At 40.9% G+C, this 11,883-nt stretch overlaps 1 protein-coding gene across 1 annotated transcript in view; it reads left to right on the top strand.

Annotated features, from left to right (window-relative positions):
• Positions 1-540: 540 nt before the first annotated feature.
• The window catches only part of CLCN5 (Cl-/H+ antiporter 5), a 174,595-nt gene continuing 163,252 nt past the window's right edge, over positions 541-11,883 (top strand). The window contains exons 1-3 of the mRNA XM_016218526.2: positions 541-785; positions 1,384-1,498; positions 2,804-2,962. Of these exons, the coding sequence (XP_016074012.1) occupies positions 2,947-2,962 (16 nt within the window). The 5' untranslated portion in view covers positions 541-785; positions 1,384-1,498; positions 2,804-2,946. The remainder of the gene's footprint in view (positions 786-1,383; positions 1,499-2,803; positions 2,963-11,883) is intronic.

The following is an 11,883-nucleotide window of genomic DNA, read 5'->3' as shown; positions in this document are numbered from 1 at the left end:
TTGGCTGTTAGAAGCATGACTATTCCTACTCCTATTGGGTGAGTTAGGACAAGTTAACCTTTCTGTGCCTCTGTTCTTACCTATAAGTAAAAGTGGAGAAATAATAGTGTGTACCCCAATGGGGTTAATGTGGGCATTAAATGAGTTGAAATAAGTAAAGGGCTTGAAAAGTGTCTTGCATATTATTAGAGGCTCAAAATACGTGAGCTAATATAATTAGTAATATTCGATTTCTACTACTAACTACTCTGTGGGCCAGGAGCTCAAGATAAACAGTTTCATTCTAAGGACAAAGACAAAAAACGTACCGCAGGCTCCAAACAGTGAAACATAATGCAGTATTTCTCTTTCAAAAGCAATTGACACGCCCAGCACTGGGTTAAGACCCGCCCAGTCCTCATTAAATATGGCAGCGAGCCCGGCCGGCCTATTGCGGCTGCGCACGCGTAAACCCCTCCCAGAGCCTCGATCCCAGCCTGCAGTCTTGGTTCTGCCGCCACCCAAGCTGGCATCGCCCACTCCCCGCTGGGCCAAGGTGTGGGGAGAGGGCTGGCCAGGGCGCGCACGCGCAGACCTCAGCTGTGCTTGGCCGATACTTGGCGAGACGCCTGTCACATGAGCCGCGCGCCAGCTCGGCTCCCTCTCCTCCCCGCAGGGCTGTGAATGAAGCTCTGCAGGCTACGTGGGGCGCTAGCTCAACTTGGTGTTCAGGACGCCAGAGCCGGCTGAGCACTTGGACCGCCAGCAGCGGACACGGGCTCCACCGCTCTCGACCTCGGCAACAGGTAAAGACAGATGAGCTGTCCCTTAGCCAACGGGTCCTTTCTCGGCCCGCTGGCCCCTGGCCCACCCCCTGAGCACCCCCTGGGCGGAGCGACACAGAGAAGCGCTCCTCCGCTGGCTTGGCCCGGGGGAGATGGGGGTTCCCCACGCTCGGCCGCCGCCGCCTGGCACTCGAAGGAGTTAGACCGGCTAGTTCTAGCCAGTGCAGGGCGGCATCTTCCCGGGAGCCCAGCCCTAGTCTCCGAGCAAGGGTCCCTGCGCTGTCCCAGCAAACTTTTCTCGCGGAGAGGCGCCAAGTCTGCCCCGCTTTTGAATGGGGGAAGTTAGTTCCAGGCGTCCCCTTTCCAGGACTGGATCAGAGTGGCTTTGGCTGGTAAAGCTCTGTCAAGGCCCGTTCTTCTCCCTCCTGCTCTGGACTCAAAGGTTGGTGTGGGTCTTAGAGAGGAGTTCAAACTCTCCGAAAACTAGTTGCTGCGAGTTTTTCTTTTCCCACTTAATGCGGATAACCGGTTCTCTCCAGACTTTCTAGGCTTGCGCCTGAGCGCCTTCACCACCAAGGGCTTTCCCTTCACATCGATGTGCCTTTCTTTTACATTTCAGAGCAAATCAGTTTCCTGGACTGCCAAGTGAAGCTGTACGTGTGCCCCTGTGATAACGTCAGTGTAAGCTACCTCGAATAAGTGAAGGAAATCAGAAGTGTGGAGCATAAAATCCAGTAAGGATCTGCTTTACATAAATGCCATACATTTATTAGCAGTTACCTGGGTTGGACTTCAGAGATGTTAAATTTTGCTCGGCCCCACCAGGCGCGGGTCAGTACTACTTAACTGTGCCTGAAGTAAGGGGAGGGGAGGGGGGAAGAAGGCAAACCCAAACACTTTTCCAGGTCCCAGATAAATCATCGGAGGGCTTTTTTCTGGCGAATCCATCCTAGGACTTTGTGAACCTTTCCTTATCCAAAGCATTGTCTTTTCTCTGTTGGTGTTTTGGAACTAGTGTACACATTTACATTTAGTCCTTAAAAAGAATTCATTAAAGAAGGCCAAAATGGTGACTTTCAAGTTTGTATTAGTCTTCAGTACCTGTATGCTAGTACTTTCATTTCAGAGTGGAGGTGTTGCTTATGTAAAAGCTATGGAAATAGCAATGTACTTTGATGTTCACCAGGTCAAAAAGGTGAGGACTTTTTCTTTAAAAAAGTAGGTTGGCTCATATGCTAAATAAGGAAGACCAATTTATTAATTAAGAACTTGTTTAAATGGACAAGCAAAGTGTTGAATATGTTAAATCTCGAAATCAAAGTAGTCAGACCTTTCATCCCCCCCCCCATTCCTACCACCTTTTATATCCTTGCAAATAGTATTGTCCTAGGACTGAATATGACGTTTTAAAAATAGGAATGAGTTGAATTAATTTGGCTTTACTTAAGTTAGTATTTTATTTTTTCTTTGGGTCTCCCCCCTTCCTTATAAAAGCAACATATGCTCCCTATAGGACACTGGCAAAGTATAGGAAAGTATAATGAAGTAGAGAAGAAGAACCACCCAGAGGGCATCACTCTTTTTATTATGCTTCCTTTCTTTTCTTTCCTTATACAAGATCTATTTTAAACTTCAAGTAGTCACAAAATTTGCTGTCCCTTCTACACTTTTTTTATGTAAAGTCGGGGGTTTGTGGAGGGCATTGAATATTATGCTGCTCTTCATTCCCCAAAGCATAGAACATCAAGTAGGAAAGATGTTTAATGATTATTTCATCCAACCACCCATCTTTTGAGGTTCTGAAACCCATTTGTTGAAGATCCAGTGATTCACACAGAATTGGACAGTACCCAGTGGCAGTATGAACTGACTCTAGATCTCCCCATTTTGTCTTTCTTCAGCTATCCCTTGCTGCTTAGGGGGAACTGCCTGTGTCTGCATATCTTTGAAAGAGAGATTCAGGGAGGGATAGGAAAGAATTTTCAAGGATTTGAATTTTTTTTCATTTAGTTTTCCATTTTTCTGTTTACATTTTTCAGGGTTGGGGCTTGAGCATCTGGCAGAAACTAAGACCACATTGCTGCTGTTCCATCTACATCCAGGTCAAGCCTCCCTACGAAAGTGGGGGGGCTCTGAGAAACTCTGAGTCTGTGACCCCAACGTGGGAGTGGATAGGATCAATATGGCAATGTGGCAGGGTAAGAAATTAGCACTCATTCCTCTAACTGGTTTTTCCTCCTTCTATATCCTCCATCCCTACCCCCCCCCCCCCCCCAGCTAGTGGCAGGCAGCCAGCTGTTTCTTTAATTTAACCCTTTGTCTTCCCAAGGACAAAACATATGTGTTTAAAAGAAGTTACTGCTAGCTAGAAGTTCAAATTATTTTAAAGTGCGGATGAAGGGGTGGTGAGGGAAGTAGAAGGAAAGTGTCATGCCAGAAGCATTTTCAAAAAACTCCCTTCTTTTAAACATGTGCTTGTGGGGGTTATATTTGACCAAATGGGATATTTTTTCATATTTGTGTTTTTCATTTGTTTCTGGCAATTTTCTATCATAAAGTTCTCAAAGGTGAAGGAGACAGATGTCAACACCTCCCTGGCTTCCTCTTCCCAGTAAAGACTTTAAAGCATATTTAATGTTACAATGTTTATGTTTGAAGATAGAAGGAAAATACCTGTTTTAACATTATGAACTATGTGAGAGCAAAGCTCAATGATATCTTGCCTGATGGATTACATCTCTTGTGAACCTATGAATTGCTGCTTGCACAAAGTTTTTTCTTATTTTTAGTGGGATTGAGCCCTTTGGGAGAGTATTGGAATCTCCAGGGGTGTGTGGGATTTTTGTGCTTATCAAAAGGGAGTGTAGGTTTAAGAAATGATAGACAAATCCTACCCAAATTGGTCTATGGTCCACAAAAGGTTAAGGATGGGGTAGAATGAAGAGCTCGGATGCCCATAAATATTCAACAGGTAGGTTTGTTGTTGGTCTAATGTAGCTTTTAAAACTGTCTCCTGTTGGTTATGGCTTCAAGTATGTAGTCACACAAATGTAACAACTGTTTTTGATGTTAAGAGGATTGTCAAGTTAAAGACATTTGTTGAAATGGGATTTGGCCTCTATGCTTGCTTTGACTCACACAATGGGCATTTATCGGGAGCAGTTTGAATATTCTTGTTTAAATCCTGAGTTATTCTTTCATTCAACAAACAATATGGAGTGAATAAGGCACAGAACCCTAGACGGTTCCTTGTCTTATGGGAAAGACACACAAATAAGTAAAAAATTGTGTCTGGCTGAATAAGTGTTATAATAGGGAGAGGTGCAAAATTCAGTAGAAGCCCAGAGGAAAGCATAATGAACTCTGATTTTTGAGCTGGTCTGAAAAAACGAGTGGGAGTTTGCCAGATGGGCAAATGAGAGAATTGCATTCTGGGCAGACAGAGAAGCACTGTTTAGGAACTTCCAAGTCGCTCTGTTTGTCTCGTGTGAGATGTATGGGGCATGACCTCAGATGAAGCTGGGAAGGTAGTCAGGGGACCAGATAAAAAAGAGCCTTGTATGTTCTAGGGAGGATTTTACACTTTATCCTGAAGACAAAGATTCTAAACAGGGAAGTAACATAATCAGATTTTGTTTTAGAAAGATGACTTTGGCAGCACTGTTGAAGTGGGGTTGGAGCTGGAGAGAATGAAAACCAAGAGCCATTTGGAAAGTTTCTGTGTAGTGGCTTAGGGAAGAGAAGGTGAAGGTCTGTGCAGAAACAGGAGCAATAAAGATAGAGAGAATGGAATGAATTCTAGAAATTTTCTGTGACTTGATGTGGGAGGAAGTGAACCTTGGGCCATTGGTGCTATTCACTCACGTAGGGAATGTGGGAGGTGATCAGAAGGGCATGGGGATGGTAGGAACTGTACCTCGTTTCATTTGGCTTGTTTTGTTTGAGACACCTGTGGGCTGTCAGGTCTCAGGAACTGGAGTTTGTGCAGGTAGGGATCTGAAGTTTTGTCCTAAATGATGCATAAAGATCTTGTGTGTTTTCTCTGTATTTAATGGAAATGTCATTAGTAGTTAATGATTTATTTATTTTATACTACGGAATTTTAATGCTTAACAATTTTAAATAAAAAAGTCATTCATTATTTTCTTAATAAATAATATATTTTGCTATCTCAGGCCCTGGAATCTGATCTGTTTAATTTTACATTGGAGTAAAACCTAATTTTTCTAGCACTAATGAAGAGGGAAATATGACACAGAAGTAAATGCAACTCATTTCTTTTTTATTTTATTTTTTATTATTGTTTAAAATATTACAGATGTCCCTTTTTCTCCCCAATGACCCGTTCCACCGTGTTCCTTCCCCCTCCCCAGTCCCTCTCCCCACCATTGTCCATGTCCTTGGGTTGTGTATATATGCACATAAATTCTTTGGTTCTCCCCCTCCACCCACCCGCCCTCCTCCATCCCTCTGACATTCATCAGTCTCATCTATGCTTCCATGTCATTGAATCTATTCTGTTCATCAGATTATTAAGTTCTTTAGATTCCACATATAAGCGAGATCATGTGATATTTGTTTTTCTCTGCCTGGCTTATTTCACTTAGCATAATATTCTCCAGGTCCATCCATACTGTCCCAAAGGGTACGAGATTCTTCTTCTTTACAGCTGCGTAGTATTCCATGGTGTAAATGTCCCACAGCTTTTTTATTCACTCATCTACTGATGGGCACCTGGGCTGTTTCCAGATCTTAGCTATTGTAAATTGTGCTGCTATGAACATCAGGGTACATATATCCTTTCTGATGAATGTTTCAGGATTCTTAGGATACATTCCTAGGAGTGGAATCACTGGGTCAAACGGCAGCTCCATTTTTAATTTTTTGAGGAACCTCCATACTGTTTTCCAAAGTGGTTGCACCGGTCTGCATTCCCACCAGCAGTTTCGTGCGATCTCTGAAGTGACGTAGTAAGTGATAGTTTGGGTGGCAGTATGGCATAGTAGTTAAAAGTATGGTCTGTGTTCAACTTAGTTGGTTTCATCATTTGGCAGTTGTGAGACCTCGGGCAAGTCCCTTGACCTCTCTGTCTCAGTTTTCTCATTTGTAAAATGGGGATAATAATAGAGCTCACTTTATAGGGTTGTTGTGAAGATTGAGTTAATATATGCAAAGCACTTGGAACATAGCCAGTGTCCTATAAGTGTCTGTGCCATTATTATTATTAGTGAGATATCTAGATTATTGTGTATTATATAATAAGTGCTCAGTAAAATTTAGCAATAGCTGTTGTTATTTCTACTAATACTACACTTCTACTACTACTATTATTATCACTCTTATTTTGTTATAGCCTGGGGTGGGATTGGGACTCTGTTCTGTGCAGGCAATTTCATGTTGTCCTTGGAAGCCCTGCCCTGTGGAAGCCTGTTTGGGTCTGTAGTTACAGGTTTAGAGCTGAAGGGATTCTTAGACAACATCTAGTTCAACCCCTAGAGGTTAAGTGACATGCCATGGTCAAACATGTTGATAGTAGTGACTCAGGTCTCCTGATTCCCTATTCCAATTTTCTTTCCATGGGCTCATGGAAGAGGGTATGTGTGGGCCTTCCATCTCACGGAAGCTCTGAGTCAGTCTCTGAAGCTAGTTGAACTCTTAAGTGCTAGAGGAAGCCAAGTTTCCTTAGTTTCTCAGGTCACCACTGTTCAGTTCCTCTGTGAAGAACTGTATCAGAACTCCCATACCTCTTAAACATAGCCAACATTCTTCTTTTGATTTCATTTGATGGAGCCCTCTAGTACATTTTCTGGCCACTTTAAACAGAATGTACTGGGCATAATTTAATATTTTTGCTAACTCAGGATCATTATTAATAACATCAGTTTTACTCCCCTAATAGTCAAGAAAATGTTGAAGAGAAGACTAGCCAGTTTGGGATGGGATGAAGTTGGAGACTTGTGTTTTCAGTTGTTACTTATTTATTCACTTAACATTTATGGCCTTGGCTGGGTAGCTTAGTTGGTTAAAGCATCATCCCGATAACGCCAAGGTTGTGGGTTTGATTCCTCGTCAGGGCACGTAATATACAAGAAACAACCAATGAATGCATAAATAAGTGGAACAACAAAATATTTCTCTCTCTCTCCCCCTCTCCTCTCTCTCTAAAATCAATCAATTAAAAACAACATAGGAAGCACCAGTTGTACACCAGGCATTATTCTGGGCCTTAGAGATGTAATGGTTGGTAAAAACAGGTATGGTCTCTGCTCTCATGGAGCTTACCAAGTTAGGTAAAGGTAGCATTTCAAATTCATGAAATGTGCTGAAATAATTTGGAAAAATATGAATGTAAATTCAGAAGGATTAAAGTAGTTTCTTAATAAAGGAGGGGGTGCATCAGAATTGCCTGTGGTGCTTTTAACAATATTCCTGCTCAGGTCTCCTTCCCCCAAATTGTGATTCAGTCTTAAGACCTGAGCATTCATTTATTTATTTTTATTTTATTTTATTTTTTCTCAGTGTACTTTTATTTTTAAAAAATTTATCTTTAATTTTAAAAGTATTACAGATGCCCCCTTTTCCCCCCCATTGACACTCTGCATCCTGCTTCTGCCCCCTCCCCAGGCCTCCACTGCACTGTTGTCTGTGTCCATGGGCTATGTATATATGCATATAAGTTCTTTGGTTAATCTCTTCCTGCCACCTCCCTCCCTTCCCTCTGAAATATATCAGTCTGTTGAATGCTTCTATGTCTCTGGGTCTATTTTGTTCATCAGTTTATTTTGTTCATTAGATTCCACATATAAGTGAGATCATGTGATACTTGTCTTTCTCTGACTGACTTATTTCACTAAGCATACTACTCTCCAGGTCCCTCCATGCTATCTCAAAGGGTAAGAGAGCCGCCGCCGTTGTCGTCATCGTCGTCTCCTCCTCCTCTTCCTTCTTCTTCTTCCTTCTTCCTTCTTCCTTCTTCGTTCTTTCTTCTTTCTTCTTCTTTTACAGCTGCATAGTACTCCATGTTGTAAATGTACCACTGTTTTTTTTTTAATCCATTCTTAAGACCTGAGCATTTAAAGAAGCTCTGTAAGCACTTCTGATGTGTAATCCTCTTTGGGAACTGCTGCATTAAAGAATCTAAAGCTTTTTTTTAAAAAAAGAGCACGGCCGGGCATGGCTCAGCAGTTGAGCATCGACCTAGGATCCAGGAGATCGGGGTTCGATTCCTGGTCAGGGCACATGCCCAGGTTGCGGGCTAGGCAGCCAATCAATGACTGTCTTATCATTGATGTTTCTATCTCTCTCTCTCCCCCTCCTTTCCTCTATCTGAAATCAATAAAGATATGTTTAAAAAGAAAAAAAAAGAGAAATATGCTAAAGGAACTAAATATATATATAGGAGACTATATAATCTTGGGGTAGCAAAGATATTTATATGCATAATATCAAAGGTTAAATAATAAAGGAAATATTAATGTAATCAACTATATGAAAATTTAAAATTTCTGCACAAAACCATAAATAAAGTTAATGAGAAAACTAGAAACAGTTGCAACAAGACTCATTATTCTTAATACATAAAGACTTACAGAGCAGTAAGAAAAATACAAGTGTTTTACTAGAAAAATGTTCAAAGGATGGGAATAAGGAAATACATAAAAGAAGAAATTTAAATCTCCAGTAAACATGAAAAAATGTTCTTAGTAGTAAAGACAGAGGAATTAAAATGGCATACCATTAGTCAGAGAAAGACAAATACCATATGATCTCACTTATACGTGGAATATAATGAACAAAATAAACTGACAACAAAATAGAAACAGAGGCATGGATTCATGGAACAGACAGTTGTCAGAGGGAAGGGGGTGGGGAGCTAGATGAAAGAAGGTGAAGGGATTAAGCAAAAAAACGAATGTATGTATATCACGTAGACACAGAACAGTGTGGTGATAGCCAGAGTAAAAGGGGTGGGGGTAGGTGGAGGTGGGCAAAGGCGAGGAAATGGGGATGGAAAGAGACTTTGCTTTGGGTGATGGGTACATGATGCACTATGATTTTTGTGAGCCAATGTCACCCTAATAAATTCAATAAAAAATAAATCAGCACACCATTTTCTCCAATAAAATTTTCAAAGACTAAAAAGGAATGAATGAAGAAACTCATTGTTGGCAAGGACATTCTCACACACTTCTGATGGGAATGCCAATTTTGCAATATTTATCAAAACCTATTGACCCAGCAATTCCTTTTCTTGAAATTTATCCCAAGGAATTTATGCAGGATGTACACAAAGATGTATCAATAACAATATTGATTGCAACATTTTCTACAGTAGGAAAATTGATGGCACTTGAATTCTTGTTTCTTTTTATTCCTCACCCGAGGGTATTTTTTCCATTGCTTTTCAGAGAGAGTGGAAGGGGTAGAGAGGGAGAAAGAAAGAGAACATCAATGTGAGGGACACATTGATTTGTTGCCTCCCCAGCACACCCTGACTGGGGCCAGAGGTGCAACCTAGGTATGTGCCCTTGACTGAAATCGAATCTGAGACCCTTCAGTCCATGGGCCAACACTCTAACCACTGAGCCAAACTGGCTAGGGTGATGGTACTTGAATTCTGATGCATTGATATAGTGGAATACTGTAGTTGCTAAAAATGATAATGTAGAGTTCTATTTATTAACATAGAAATAAGTTCATGATACGATGTTCAATGGTGGGGCAGGGCAAAGCAGATCTCAAATTATCAATAGTTAAAATTCTGGCTTCTGAGTTTAGAGCTGGATTGAAATCCCAGCTTTATCAGCTGCATGATGTTGGGCAGTTACTGGCTTTAGTGTTCTTCAACTTCCACATTAGTAAAAGAGGATAAAATAGCAGCAAAACCGCAAACCTAATAGTTTTCAACCTTTACACACCTATTATGGTCCCTTGGGGAATCCCTCAAACCCTCCCATGCTTAGGCCTCACCCATCTCAATTAAATCAGAATCTCTGGGGACAGGATTCAGTGCTCAGGATTTTGGAAGCCCCCAGATGACTCCAGTGTGTAGACAAATTTGGGAACTGCTGAGCTAACGCATAGGGTGGCTGGGAGAATTAAATGAGAAAATCACAGTGTCTGGCATGTGGTAAGTACTCAATACATGGTAACTGTTATTTTTTATAGTACGATCCATTTTAATATATGTGCTTGTGTCCATGTGTATATAATATAAAGAAAAGTCTGAGGGGATATCCACAAAAGTATTTTAAAAAGAAATTACAGCTAACTTTATTTTTGCTTATTTGTATCTTCCCATTTTTCTGTAAATAACATGGATTCCTTATTAATTTTAAAAAGGATAATTTCTGAAGGAAATATCAGATGTATATATACAGCTTTATATACTAAGGTATTTATAATAGTGAAAAACTGAAGACACAGTTTCCATAGTAAGGGGAATGTAAGTAAATTTTGGTAGATCTATAGAGTAAATTATCTGGCCATTAAAAATCAAAACTAACGCCAAGGAAAATCTTCGTGATATAATGGAAAAGTATGGGATTATTCCATTTCTGGCTTTAAAAAAATATATATATCTTTATTGATTTCAGCGAGAGGAAAGGAGAGGGAAAGATAGAAACATCAATGATGAGAGAGTCATTGATCAGCTAGTCCGCAACCCGGGCATGTGCCCTGATCAGGAATCAAACCCCAACCAATCGCCTGGATCCTAGGTCAATGCTCAACCACTGAGCTACGCCTGGCCAGGCTCTGGCTTTTTAATTTAAATGTGGGTTTATGTGTATCTCTGTGTGTTTCATGTTACATATACACGTTGAATGCAACGACCAATACAGAATGGAATGAAATGAAACAAAGTTGTTAAAGTGGCTACCTTCAGGTAGTAGGATTAATTTACTATTTTTCTTTTTTTATATTTTTCCAAATTTTATACAATAAATATGTATTACTTTTATAATTAGAAAACAAGTATTTAAAAATGTGATATAAAATACTAGTGCCTCCCACAAGGAGTGAATTGCTTGGGCCTCTGGACAGCTGCTTCAGCTGTTTTGTGCCCCCTCTACCTCCAAAATAATAAAAAGAAACCAAGTCCCTGAGGGTTTGGTTAGAGTAGTGTTTGCTGTTAATACTTTCTCAAGTACTCTTGTAATTTTTGACCATCTCTCTTGCTGACTCCAAAAACTTTTTAGGGAGTGAGAGTGGGGACAAGGAGATTGTACAAAAATGGAGAAATGACAATCAAGTGTGGGAGTTAAATAAGGAAAGGTGGCAAAATATGCTAGGGTAAGCATGAATAAGGCAGAGGAAAACGGTAATAAAATACTTGCAATGAGAAACTGTTCTGTTGCCTTCAGATCGAAAGGAAGCATGTTTCCACCTTGCAGTATTTTGTTGTTGTTTTTTAGCACATCACACTGTATTTGTGAACACTGGTGATTTAAGCTAGCACATGAGGGGCCAGGAAAGCATCACAGAGCATTCAGTGAACTGATAACAGAGCTTCAGTGTGAAATCTGGACAGTTGTGTGGCTTGATAGTTGGATGGCTATCACCTAGGAAAAGCCATCTGCTCCTGCCTGTTGACCAAAATGTTAGTATCTGCATGACTCTCAGACAAAAGTCATGGTGTTAGAACTGGAGTAGAGAAACAGAGCCCCTCCTCACTTTTTTGTCTCTTTGGCCCAGTGTCTCACCTACAGCACATACAGAAATTAGTTGTTTCTCTGCACTATTGCCCTTCTACAACTCCTCATTGGGGCAGGATAGGTGGGGGATGGATTATGATAAAAAGCATTAAGTAGAGGGTAAATCAAAACAACTTTTCAGCCCTGGCTGGGTGGCTCAGTTGGTTGGAGTGTCTTCCCCGTACTCCAAAAAGGTTGCGGTTTCGATTCCCAGTTAGGGCACATACCTAGGTTGTTGGTTCGATCCCCTGTTGAGGTGTGTGCGGGAGGCAATGATTGATGTTTCTCTCTCTCCTTTCCCCTCTCTCTAGAATCAATAAAAACGTATTCTCAGGTGAGGATTAAAAAACAAAATAAAACACTTTTTCAGACAATTTTTCTCTAGGAGCCAGCCATTTCTTCCCAAGCATTTGCTTGTGGAAGGA

The sequence above is a fragment of the Miniopterus natalensis genome, chromosome X (genome assembly GCF_054644295.1).
Source record: "Miniopterus natalensis isolate mMinNat1 chromosome X, mMinNat1.hap1, whole genome shotgun sequence".
Taxonomy (NCBI): domain Eukaryota; kingdom Metazoa; phylum Chordata; class Mammalia; order Chiroptera; family Miniopteridae; genus Miniopterus; species Miniopterus natalensis.
This window is presented reverse-complemented; position numbering and strand designations above follow the sequence as displayed.